Consider the following 13,350-nt stretch of genomic DNA (forward strand, 5'->3'; position numbering starts at 1 on the left):
TACAATTACAGTCTTGTCTTTTCTTCATTGTGTTTCAAAAGCTCATTTGCAAGCTACTGTTCTTGTGAGGAATACTCATAATTACGAGCCAGGAAAGTGTTTGTCATCAAAAATGCCTCAATTCAAATTTGATACAGCTTAATAGGCACTGGTATACTTGTGGTTTTGTCCACACTTCCCATGCTTTAAGACTGTTGTCTTTGAAGCAGGTAGCTTGTTTCCTACAGTTTCCTTCTCTTTCAGATGTCCTGTTCCTCTTCTAAAGGCATAAAAGTGAAAAATAAATAAATAAATAAATCCTAAAAAACTCAATAAAGACAGAGTAATGAGTTGGAGATATCTGAAGCTGTTATTACTGCTGATGATACAGTGTACTTTCTTTTTTGTGTGCCTCCTACAGCCTTTGGCTCTTCCTGCTGTCTCATCTTCACTGCCCAACACCAGCATGTGCTGTAAATCCCAGCAGCTTACTCTCTATCACTAAACGCACAACTGCATTAATACTTTCCTGTTTTTTTTTCCCTTTTGGCTCTAAAAATCTCTCTTCAGTTGCTAAGCTCTCAGGATAACACTTACTTTTGACGTTGATCCCCCCCCCCAACAAAAACATACTCTCGTTAATCTCCAGTGCTGCTCTTTATCACTTTAAAACAACAATGAAAACAGTTTGCATGCAATGTGTCTTTATTATGAATGTGCTGCATAAATAGAAGATTCCAAGTGCCAGCTTATCTTTGTCATTTTCAACTTCCATCATTTTACATGAATAAAAATCCACAACATGCCAATAACCACAAAGATTATAGAAGCCCGCTGGTAATACAATGTCTGTCTAAAGGACAGCTTCTGTGCCTACATTAGATAAAACTACATAATGCTAACTCATATCAACTCTAGAGTTACCACGATAATAAGATTTCTATCTGCAGAATACATCAAATGTTGATTACAATAAAGTGTACATACGAAGTATCAACAGAGGGAAAATAGGCCATATTAATCCTTACAAAAATTGTCTGCAGTTGTCACAAGTTTTGAGGTTGTGGCGTTTCTGTACATGATTTCAAATCCAGTATAAAGCAAATAAAGAGCAGTTTATCAATTTTTATGTTTCAGATCACAGTGAGAATGACAGGTCGATAGAAATTAGAGGTTAGTTCAGGATACAAAGGGAACTGATCATTAGTTATGAACCAATTCAGCTAAGAATTCATTTTGTAAAGAGGGCATCCTGTTTGTTGGGCATATTTAAAGTGTTTTTTATAGGGTTCTTAGAGGGAAAATACCACAGTCTGTCTGCTTTAAAAGCACAAGCTCAAATCTGTCTGCAATCACAAGCTATTTAATTTGTTAACCAAACACGACGTCCATGTGCATACAATGCTACCGCCACTTGTCATCTGCGGCTTGGCTCCTCAAAGCATCATGTTACGTAATCTTTTCCTAGTTTCAAAATGTTTTACAAACATTATCAAAAGGTGATATATGACATTACGTAATGGTTTTCCTTGCTACAGTGGGGTTCTTGTGAACATGTACCTTCCCCTCCTGGCTCACAGTGGTCAGATAGAAAGTAAAAGGTGCAGCAGAGTAAAAACACTTTTAATGTTCCTCTCTACAACAGCGATTCTGTGATCAGACTTCGGTCTTTACAAAGCAAGAACATTTCCTTTTCTATTCTTTTTTTGGCACATTTTTTCCCTTGTAGTGATGACTGTGACGTGTGCAAGACTCTCCATAATCTCTTCTGTTTTAGCACCCACAGCTTGTCCTTGGTAAGCTTCTTTTTCCTGCTCTTTCACCACCCGTACGCTTGGTCTCAAACACAAGATGACATGGAAATCAGAGAAAAGAGTCTGAAACAGGACCACAAATAGTGATTCAAAGTGTTTTTGTCTCCGTGTGAGGGATGATTTCTTTTCTGTGACCCCAGAGGCTCTTCATGTATCTGAGGGGATTTAACAGGAAGCTGGCGCTCGGATGGGTCCGGACATTTTGTTGGTACTTTATGTGGAGCTGAAGCTGGGGAGGCCATCCTGCGTGTTTTTTTTTCTTCTTTTTTTGTACGATCTGTAACCACCTCCATTGGTTTCTCTTTTCCCAGCTCTGTGTGAATCACTTCTGCAGGTGATGAAAGGATTCTCAGTGTCTTTTTTTTCTGTCTTTCTCGAGAATCACTCTGAATGTGTTGACCAGAATACCAAGGGACTGATTAGATTCCTTCCTCCACCTAACACCAGACGGACAACCCCCTCCCCCAACCCGACTCAGAGCAGCAGAATTTGCATATTTATTTTCCTCCATTAGCAAAAAGGGATTTGATATAGATTACAGAAATATAAGTAAGCACTGAATATCGGGTGCATATTTGTCACACATCCAGGTAATGACTAGGCGGTAAAGACGGTGGTGCAGGTGCAGGCCAGACGGTCACTTTTCAGCCTTATCCAGTTTCACCCTGGGATGAAACTCAGGTTTTCACATTTACTAAAAAAAGAAGAGGAAGCATATTAGATGTATACATTCTGCAACTTAATATGGATGTATAAACTTTCACAGACCACAGAGGACAGTTATATAATGAGGAAAAACAAGGATTGTTGAGCCCCAGAGGCCTTAAACTCCACTTTAATGTAAACACAAACTCCTCTAGTCATTCATTAGTCCATCTCTTTGCTTAACGAGACCCAACAGGCTGTGTATGTGCGCGTTCAAAAAGCATCATTTAACTGACCTTTGATTCATGTCTTTAAATACACTGTGCAGTAATGTAAACACAAATATTATTCCCTTTCTTTAAAAGTTTAGTTATCACAGTCCATTTATTAGCCAGGTACAATGATTGTACATTAGTGAGCAAGTAAACAACTCACACACTGACATACACTTCATAAAGCATACATATCATACAAGGACAACAATGACTAAACATTTTTTACAAGCAAACAAGGCAAGGCATACAACAAACACGGACTACACACAGTTCACCCTACAGATATACACACAGCGGGCTGAAGCATGCAGTCAGTTACAGCTAGAGGCCGGCCCTTGTGAGAAACATGTCAGAAAATGTAGATCTGACCAGTGCAAATGTGATGAATATGTTCTGATCTTTGTGCAGCGTTAACATAGTTCCTGAAGGCTAAAGTGCTGCAGTGTATAAAGAGTCATGCAGGCTTTGGAACTGGTGGAAAAAATTGTGCAAACAGTGACTGTAATAATATCATTGGTTACAGTCAGACTGTGCTAGCACAGCTACATGTCATGTTGTGACGATATAAACAGTGACAGTAGGAGGTTTTTGGGCCAGCTGGGTCAGGATTCAAGACATAAGGAAAGGAGAGTTCAGGAGGATGGTTAGCTGTTCGCAGCTACACAGGAGATAAAGAGATGAGGTTAAGGTTTAAAGGTCAGATTTGGGACACTCACTGGCCAGGTTGACAATGCAGGCGATGATAATGACCGTCCCTCCTACTAGAGACACCATGGAGAGCATCTTAGCCACCCTTCCGAGACGTACGGCTCCGTCGAGGTTCCCCTGCTCCAGACTGTTCTTGGACTGAAGGAGAGGATTCACCCATTAGCACGATTACAGTAATATTCCCAATACTCAAGGGCAAAACCAGACTGATATATGGGTCAGCAGAAATAATCAGGCCTACATGGGACAGATGCATTAGTATTTGTGTTCATGTTTCTATTATAGCCTATCCACCTCATTCCTTGGGGCCCTACTATGGAAAAAATTATGGGTGCAACATACGATGATATAGCACAGGGGTTCCCTAACCTCTTTTCCTTGGCCCCCCTATTCATATCTAAGAAACACTAAATCCTCTCCCCCTTTCTTTGTGCTTTTACTAATAACCACAAAAGTAAAACATATTTCTTTAACAGTGTTGTGCATTTCAACATGCTGTTTCCTGTCTGAATGGGTGTGATTCTTCAAAAATGAGTTTAAAATGTCAGAATTACTGACCTGAAAAGGTGACCATGCAAATCATGGATATTAATGAAAACACATATCAATAGAGGAACTCTTTAGAGAAATAATACAATTTTCAGAGCATCCACAAACTAAACAGAGAAATGTTAATGCTTTGAATCTGCTTTTAAGCACACAAAATTATGTCCCACCTCTTATAATAAAATGCAGTTCTCTTTATTACTCTGCAAACACTGATACAGAGCTAATAACATCAGTTTAATATGCTGGTGTAGGTTATCTGAGGTTATTTCTTCATATTTCCTCCCATCCCTCCATAGTAACAGGTGGCATTCATATATTTTTCATCTCTGATTCCCTCGATTAATCAGGATTCGTGTTTTATTAATTTCAAAAACACGGTTTTGACAGAGGGCACCCAAACTCACACCCAGGATACATACAAAGTATGAGAGTATGACAAGGGCTCTAGGAATAAGGTGGATATTAAGGTTTTTTTTTTAAGTAGGATCATTGCATACTGTAATGTAAGGGAATCATGATGCTGGTTGATATTTGATATGCTGATATTTCCAGACTTGATTTTTCAGATGCTGTTATAAACATGGTTCTGCTTTAAACTCTGCAAACTTAATGCCTCACATTATAAGGTGACTGGGATTCTTTTCTTCATTCTGCATAATCGACAACCAGTACAGTACATCAGAACCCGCCAACACCAGTAATTCACTTTTTATTGAGCTATTACCTGCCGTTACCAACGCTATGCAGATGATATCGTGCCTTCCTAATTAATTCATTCATTAAGGTTGGGCCTTTTTAGATAATGTAACATTGAGTACGGTCAGCCCTGCTCTTTTTGTTAATGAGATAACATTGATTACGACTTGGTGCCACACAAGCAAAGATCGATTGGTTGAATGTGAACCACATTGTGTTAACCCTGTTCGCAAAATGTGCTAGGCTATACAAAAAAAGTCTGACTTGATTTGATGCCATTTTTATAAATGATGATGTCAGATATTTTTAAATAAATTATTGTCATGTTCATATTGAAGGTAAACTAGATGGTAGATGTCTTTAGTATTCAAGCCCAATACATAGAATAAAACAGTAGCCATATTGTTCATCTATGAAACAGTATTCTTATTTGATCTTATTTATGCAATTGAATTGTGAATTTCATAGTTTGACTAATATAAAGAGAGGTAACCAGGCGCTCCAAAGCCATCATTACTATGGCCCAATTGCTTAAAAAGTTGACATGTTTTGACCATGTAGGTCTTCATCAACTCTAATAGAAAAAAATTCTGTGTATATCATGTTGTGTATTTGGAATGTATATATTAAATTTTACTTCTATTTTCTATCTTATATGCGCAATCTATACCACAGCAATTGTAATGCTTGAATACATTTTTAGGTAAAGTATTTAAGATTATAAATCTGATTCTATGGACTTTTATCTACAAAGCTGATCCTGGTTAAGTCTTAATAATGAATGTTGCGTGTGGTCGTGTCTTGGATTTTTCCCCCTCTCTCTCCCTCCTGTCTACTCTTCAGGTGCTGCTCCCCCCTTGCTGCAGCTGCTGATTGAGCACACCTGAGTCAACTCAGCATTCAGGAGCTGGGGTATAAAAAGCATGAGAGAGGAGGCAGCCGCTGTTGGCTGTATGTGTGTCAGCGTCAAGCTCCAAGATCTCCTAATGTGGAAGGACAACTTGTTTACTCAGAAGCCTAAGTGATTTCTTTGCTTTTTCTCTTAATGATGTTTAGAGTTATTTACAGACAGATCAACTTCTTTTGTTTCTGATAGAGACTTGTTTTGATTTGTACATTTTAAAACATTGCTTATACTCAGTTTTGCCTCCTTCCCCGGGTTTTATTGTCATTGTTACCCTCCTTTGCTACCTACCTGAAGGCATGCAGGATCAGTCACTTCTTTAAAATCCCTTCTTAAAACTCATTTTTATAGACTTGCTTTTATGTAATGCCCTCGTCTTTCTTTTAGTGTCTCCTTCCTCTTTGATCAGTTTTCTTGATTTAAATTTTTTTTATTTCTTCTTCAAATTTTATCTTAAAGCTCTTATGTCTGTTCTTCTTTGCTCTGTATTTCATGCCTCGTTTGGCTTTTATTGCCTCTATTTCTTCACTTCTGCTATTTGATTGTAGAGCTTTAGCCCCTCCCTCTGCTTGTATTGTTTTTACCTCTTTTTGCTTTTTTATCTGTTTTTACCTGATTATTATTACCATTATCACTATTATTATTATTGTTTTACAGTTTCTAGATTTCCATTTTTCATTTTGATTTATTAATATCTACACATTTTAATTGTTTTGATGTACTTTTACTGTATTGTTTTCTATTCTATTCTGTCTCTGATAAATGCTCTCACATCTCTGGTCATTAGGGAATCTTTTTATGTAGTTGGGTTCCTGTGTTGCCTAGATTCTTCTAGGTTATTCTGGGTTTTTATGAAGTCTTTTTAAGACGTTTGAGATTTGTAATGTATCTGCTTGGTTACAATGATGTTGGAGTTACATTGTTGGCTGAATTTTTCATGGGTTCTTCTGTTGGTAGGTTTTTGTCTTTGTTGTTATGTTTGTATGCTTCTGCTGTGATGCTTTGTCTTAATTATTATTCTGTGTATTGTCAAATCACTTTGTAAACCTCTGTTTTTAAAGGTGCTACAAAAATAGTTACCATTATTCTTCATAGATGGTATCTTATTCCAGCTCATCCCACAGTCTACTACAGGTCCACAGTCCTGTCAGTTACCACTGGTACTGTCTGGACAATACAAAAATTCAAGTCCAAATGCACAGATTTGTCCAACTACAATGTGAAAAATATCTCATGAAACATTAAAAGCCTCATCCATCTAAGTCCAGATAAAAATCTTATTTTAAGATAAAAACACAAAGAATAAGATCTAAAGTGCTTGTAATGTGTCATGAAATGCACTTGCTACTTTAGTCACTTAACACGTAAAATATCCTTGACCCATTGACAGATTCATTCTCACTTATTATAAGCCATAGAGACCTTATTTTTCCTATTTCATGTCTTGAAATAAGATCTGTATCTGGACTTGATATGGGAGAGGGGCTTGTAAAATGAGTAATGAGAAATTTGAACAAGAAATGAGACAAATGCACTTATCATTACTTGAGTTTTTGCTTTGGAGCACAATTAGCGGATTAGCTAGCATTAAAATGAACCCAGTTGGCAAGGGCATGCACTGTTGGAAAACCGTGGGATGGACGGATTACTGCTGACACAGACCCCGTGGAATTAGCTGAGTAGCCACAACGAGGTAGGCTTACGATTCATAAATCATAATTTTTTTTTTTTCGAAGAAACAGACTTCTGTATGATCATATCAGAAGCACAACGTGAAAGTAAAAGGTCTATTTATCCAAGCATGAAACTAACTAAATTATATTAGAATCCACATTATTTCCCACCTTAAATCAGTTTTAGACAACAAATAAGCATCCAGGCATACATGTTTTCCGATATGGATCCACCAGAAAACCTTTATTTCCTGGCTTATTCATCAGAGCATGCTGGAACTTTATGGTTTAAAATACCCTCAGCACTGTCTGCAAGCTCCCCAAACAGACTGAATCCTGTTCTTACCATGATGGAGTAGACAAATCCCACGATGTTGATGGGCCATACAGGGCAGAAGCAGGCCAGCACGGAGAGGAGGAGGTAGTCTTTGACTTTAGTGCGGTCTAGAGGTGGGTTCGTAGCGATGCTGGAGTGGCGAGAGAGCGACGGCCTGGGCGAGAAGGCGGTGTAGCCGATGGAGCTGGCCCTGCTCCCCTTCCTAGTCTTGCCATGATGAGGGTAGGAGATGGAGTGCTGCCTCCTGGGAGGGGAGGAGATGACTGGAGAGGTGCTCTCTGCAGGTGTTTGATGGATCCCGTTACCTGCACATCAGGGGCAAAAAAGGACAGGTCAGTGGTTGAAATGCTGCAGGGGCTGAATGTGTTTTAGCTCTCATGTGTTCACTCCCAGGAGCTTTTTTTGTGCACTGCAGTTTAACTTGAGCTGACCAGGCAGATGTATGACCCCCACATACCCCCCTCCGCCTTCATTTGAGGTCAAAGTGAGTCACTTACTGTTCTTCAGCTTCTCATTGATCACTATCACTAGCTCTCCTTTGGATTTGCTGCGAGGGGGTCTCGTGTTGGCTGGACTGCTGTTGATGAGCTGGTCACCTCTGACTGGTTGGCACTGCACCGAGGTGGGGGCTTGGCTCGACAGTGAGCCGTCCTGGTCCAGCAGAGATGGCTGATCCTCCCCTGGCCAAATGGCAGGACCTGGCATCATGTTTACAGCCATGCTGAGAGCAAAATCAAGTCTCTGTTTGTGGTGCACTCCTGTGTGTGCTGCCTGTAGTTACACCTGGGGGACCAGAGCAGGGTTTAGCCATTTTTAAACATGAGCAGCTCCCTCCAAACTGCTTAGAGACTTCCTCTAAATTATTAAGGTGGGAATGGCAGGGTGAAAAGGGAGAAGACTGTGTATTTTACTTTTTAAAAGGGAAGTATCACAGTATTCTGGGGATTTTTTGACCTTCTCTCGAAATCAAGATGGGTTCAATTCTATATTTTAAACAAAGTGTTGCCCACATTTTTTATATGCACATTATTTGCATGCAAACTTATCCAAATATGTTTCTTTCCATATGACAATGTAGCATGCCAATATCATGGTCTACTTTTTCTGTCAAACACAGCTACAGAGGCTAACATGATTAAGTTTTAAGGAGACATGGCAGACTATTTTTGTTAAAAGTGATTTCGTTTTGTATTTGTAAAGGACACAACACTTCAAATATGACTGTTAGACTCCTGGCTTCACTTTATGCAGATAGATGTGGCTTAACAACAATAGAGTGTCATAAAAATAGACAGTGACAGCTCTGGGTTAGAAAAATCTACCTAAGATTTGGTAAGCAAGTGTTTTAGAATTATTTTTGACATATTTTTCAAACATTTTGGGGAAATCTAACTCCATCCTGTTCTTTGATTTGAGTGCTTTGAAACTAGTTTATTAAAGGTACAATGCGTAAATTCCACAGAAGGGACTTTCAAAACAACACTAAAATCACCGTTCAAGTGTTGGACATAAACGTGCATATTTTAGTCATTTTCTTGAGCTCTAAACCCATTTAACCCCTAGTCTAGTTCTAGTTTCTCAGAATTTCTAGAAAACAACCAAAATATACACCCTATCACAAGAAACAGTAGAAAATACAATCTGTGCATGCACATCAGTTCAGCGCTTCCATAATGACGTGCTTGTCCTCTTCGTTTCTTTGGTCGCAGTATATTCCAAATAAAGTATTGACTTCCACATTCATCATTAAATATATTTAAAAACTTGAAAATTTAAGGTAATTTGGGTCGCGATTGCTTGCTCAGTAGTTTGTGGTGGGTCCTGAGGCCAGATCAGCTGAGAACCACTGGTCTAAATCATGTTGTTTCATTAAAATCTTAAATAACTGCTGCATGTGTTGCTAGCAAACTTAAAATGTACAGCGACAACCTTCCTCTCTCACATGCAAATCCACTTCCAGAAAAAACACAGGGAACCAACCACAGAGTGCCATCATCAGACACATCAATTTTGAAGAATTTTGGATACATGGAGTTAAACACAATATGACATAGCACTCATCATTTTTCTGTGAAATTGCTACCTATTATTACTCAAAAAGGAAACCCCCATACTTTAAGCATCTTTACAGGCCTTGGCTTGGGTTGCACAGATACATCAGTAATAGCTGACATTGGCCCTGTTTACAAACACCAGCAATCAGCCAAATAATGTCACACAAACACATATAAATTAATGATTTTCATGTGTGGTTTCCCATCAATTTTATGCTGGCATCTGATCTAGCTGCTGAGTCAGACAAGAGATATTTTTTTAGGGCAGAAGAAGTGTTATGTTGGACAAACTGATCTGATTTCATGGTCAAAAATGAGAGAAAAATGTTACCGTAGTACGAGTGACACCAAAAGAAGTAATGCAAAGAACCAGTATCTACATCAGCTAAATCGTTGTGTTAACTCCAGTATTGAGAATAACATTTACTTGGCAGGGGTAGAAAGTAATAATTACATGTATTCTTACTAATGTAGGTTTTTTTGGATACTTGTACTTTTTCCACCTCTGTTAACTACACAGTAAAGGGATGCTCCTTTGTTCATGTTTCTAGTGTATTGTTGTTGTTTTTTTAAGTGAGACACATTTGCACCATGAGTGAAGTTATCAGCTGAGTAAAAGTTCCCACCTGTGGCCTGACGTGCTCCTAAGGGATTATTATGACTATTCTTCAGCAGTATGCATTGTCTTGCCATGATGTTGACTTCCTGCTACAGTCTTGCCTGAGGAGACCCCCAATTGTAGTTTAATTTCATGAAGTGTGGATCAATAAAGACACTTTAAGAGTGTGGAATTTAAGTCTATATGAGCTTAACCAACTCTGTCGATATTGCTGTGAAGAGGTGGGATTTTACCTGAACAACCTGGTTGGAGATCTGTTCTCTTGTTGTTCTTGCCATAATTGAAGATCATACTTCACTGTACAGATACTCAGTAGAAACTCAATAATTAAACTTTTACTTTAGTACAGTAGTTGTGTACTTCTTCCACCTGTTACTTGGTAACTCAAGAGACGATAAGTAGCCCACAATGACAGTATTATCACAATGCAGCAATTCTGCAATACCTGATGTAGACATCAGACAGACAGGATAAAGAAGGTCTACAAAATCGAAAAAAAAGTGCAGGATTTATGTATTTATTCACTAATATTTGGTGTAAATTTTGCCTTCAGTGGGCTTTATCTTTAAACTAGAGCTGTTAAAAGATTACAATTTCTAATCGCAGTTAACCTTAGAATTTCTGTATTTAATGGTGATTAGTTGCACCTTTTTTATTGCATTTTAAAATTTCCCTATTGTGTGATTTAAACTGTTTTTGTGTCATTTTTTTGTTTTTCTACTGTCTTAAAGTAAGGGTAATTGACCTCCTGTTTGGGTACAGACCTACTTTTAGAGGTAGATTGATGATTTAAACAATAGGCTTAACCACAGAAAAAAGGAACTTGCTATGGACTGAAAATGAAAGTAAAGATGATCAAATAGGTTTAGATGACTCCTGACTTGTCTCCTGAGCTGTTGCAAGTTTTTTTTTTTTTAAGTGAAATGAGGCATTAAGTAACAGTGGTGGACTTATTTTACATCACTGTGGCTGCAGGGATACACTGACGTGCCTTAAACAGTATGTGTTGAAAGGGACATAAAGCATGTGATTAATAGCAATCTAATAATATTGCACTAATTGAGGACTGTAAATAATGGCAATTAGCTTGATTAATCTTGACAGCCCTACTTTAAACTTGTCTGGCAGGGGCACAAGTGGCATAGTGGTTAGGTCACACCCCATGTACGCGGTAACCTCGGTTCAAGCCTGGCCTGTGGCTCCTTTCCTACATGTCTTCATCCACTGTCCTCCTACATAAAAAAGGCACTAAAATCCCCAAATTAATAAAAAAAATTAGTCTGGGAGTTTACTGCTGCCTTTCTGTTAGTCTCCAGCCTGTCATGTTGACCTCAGTCAATGCTGATGCAGTAAGTTAAATCACTGCAAAAATCAGTTTCGAATACCACCCCCCACCCGCAAAAACAAATGTTTTACGAATGTTTGGCCCCATGATTTTTGGCTTTACATGACTCGAGTAAGCATATATGTTTCATTATAAAAGCCTTCTTGTACATTTTAAGAGTATTATACTGTATATTCACAGAACAGGTTTAAAAAATGATGCTAAAACTGAGATGATCTTATGATTTAATTCAAGAAGTATTGATAAAATTTATGTAGAAAATAAAGGATTAGGATTAAACAAGTTCATACTTCTTCCTAATCCTATTTGCATTTGCATTTAAAAGTCACTTATTTCTTATTGTTCAGTTTTCTTTTAAAAAAACGTTTTGTCATTCACATGATCAAAATAAAGCGTAACCAATCAGTGAGGATAATATACTGCCATATTGTTTTTTTTATCCCATCATTACATTTAGCCTATAAAATGTGTAAAATTTAAGAGCAAACTGTATAACATGTACATTAGGGTATAGCCTTGTGGAGTCTTTCTTTGTGTTGTGTGGCCAGGTATTGACAGAAGATCTTATTTTGCTGGAACAAATAAAGAGGGTGTTCTGTTTTTGACAGTATGAGGTCCAGGGAAAATGGAGGGCCATACTTTCTAAGACGTTGACCTTTCAGCACATATTTTTTCACAGCCTGTTTTGTTGAGCTCTAAGATTATTCCGTTTTGACGTTTGACGGTTTAATATTAACATTATTTGCATTTCACTTTTATAAAACCACTTCTTACATCATGGTTGACAGTAAATAGACTCATGGTAAACAGATGAAATACACGAATGTCCCAGGGTATATTGCTCCTCCATTGTTGTTTACAGCATATTTAAATAGCAGAGCAGCCATATAAAGGTAAGAACAAAAAAGCAGGTCACAATGACACGAGAACAAAGGCATGGCAGATGGAGGCAGGCTCTTTTGAAGCAATGGTCCTCGTGCAGGTGTGTACATACCATTATTTCATCATGTGTACACAGCCTTTTTATGGCATACGGAGACCATTTGTTTGACACAATACAAAAGGTAAAAAGGGGAAGATGGAAAGAGGATGATGACAAAGGAGAAAACAGTCGGACAGACGGGTGAAGGAAGAGGACGAGTAGCATTAATTAGCCTGCTGTTGGGGATTTGGATTCAGAGGATGTGGGCTACCACACTGATCAGAAAAACATGCATTTAAATGTTGAAAATACGACCGAATTGTCTTTCAAATACCAAATTCTGCATTAAGCGAGGATCAAAGAGGAGGTCATAAAGATAAATCAAACTGACCTTTTTAATTCCGCGCCAGTCTCAGTGCAGCCGGGGTGTCCCTGGGCTCTGCATCGTGGTAACGTTCTCAAAAACAATACGCATCAGGCATCTTCTCTTCACACAGTGTACTAGCAAACATGCGCTTTTAGCCCCAAAATCCACGAAAATCCCGTTAATTCAGCGCACTAGAGCGGAGAAGGGCTGTTGAAGCGCCGTGTTGCAGCAGAGTGCTAGGAAGGATGGATGGAGGGGGAGGCTCCTGGATGTCAGGGAGGATCAGAGAGGAGGGGGGGTGTGAAATGGAAAGTGAAATCCACAAGACTACGTGATGTGAGAGGAAGGTGGGGGGGGTTACTAGATTGTAGCATCCACCCCGAAGCATGCCCCAACACTTTATATTTATCCTGTGATGCTGCAGATTAAAGGACGTCCTCTGTCCCACCACGGAGAGGAAGAG

At 38.6% G+C, this 13,350-nt stretch overlaps 1 protein-coding gene across 1 annotated transcript; it reads right to left on the reverse strand.

Moving 5' to 3' along the window:
• Positions 1-686: 686 nt before the first annotated feature.
• prrt2 (proline-rich transmembrane protein 2) lies at positions 687-13,128 on the reverse strand. Its single transcript, XM_041815691.1, has 5 exons — positions 12,912-13,128; positions 8,078-8,363; positions 7,590-7,885; positions 3,430-3,559; positions 687-2,487 (listed from the first exon to the last, which is right to left on the reverse strand). The coding sequence occupies exons 2-5, from the start codon at positions 8,298-8,300 to the stop codon at positions 2,471-2,473; spliced, it is 666 nt and encodes a 221-aa protein (XP_041671625.1). The 5' UTR covers positions 8,301-8,363; positions 12,912-13,128; the 3' UTR covers positions 687-2,470.
• Positions 13,129-13,350: the final 222 nt, after the last annotated feature.

The sequence above is a fragment of the Cheilinus undulatus genome, linkage group 20 (assembly GCF_018320785.1).
Source record: "Cheilinus undulatus linkage group 20, ASM1832078v1, whole genome shotgun sequence".
NCBI lineage: Eukaryota > Metazoa > Chordata > Actinopteri > Labriformes > Labridae > Cheilinus > Cheilinus undulatus.

What these genes read in the sequence shown, in the direction of transcription:
- prrt2 (XM_041815691.1), bottom strand. Translation starts at nt 8,300, where the DNA reads ATGGCTGTAAACATGATGCCAGGTCCTGCCATTTGGCCAGGGGAGGAT. An exon ending in CAATGAGAAGCTGAAGAACA is followed by an intron (nt 7,886 to 8,077) that starts GTAAGTGACTCA and finishes CCTGATGTGCAG; the next exon opens with GTAACGGGATCCATCAAACA. An exon ending in GATTTGTCTACTCCATCATG is followed by an intron (nt 3,560 to 7,589) that starts GTAAGAACAGGA and finishes CCTCTCCTTCAG; the next exon opens with TCCAAGAACAGTCTGGAGCA.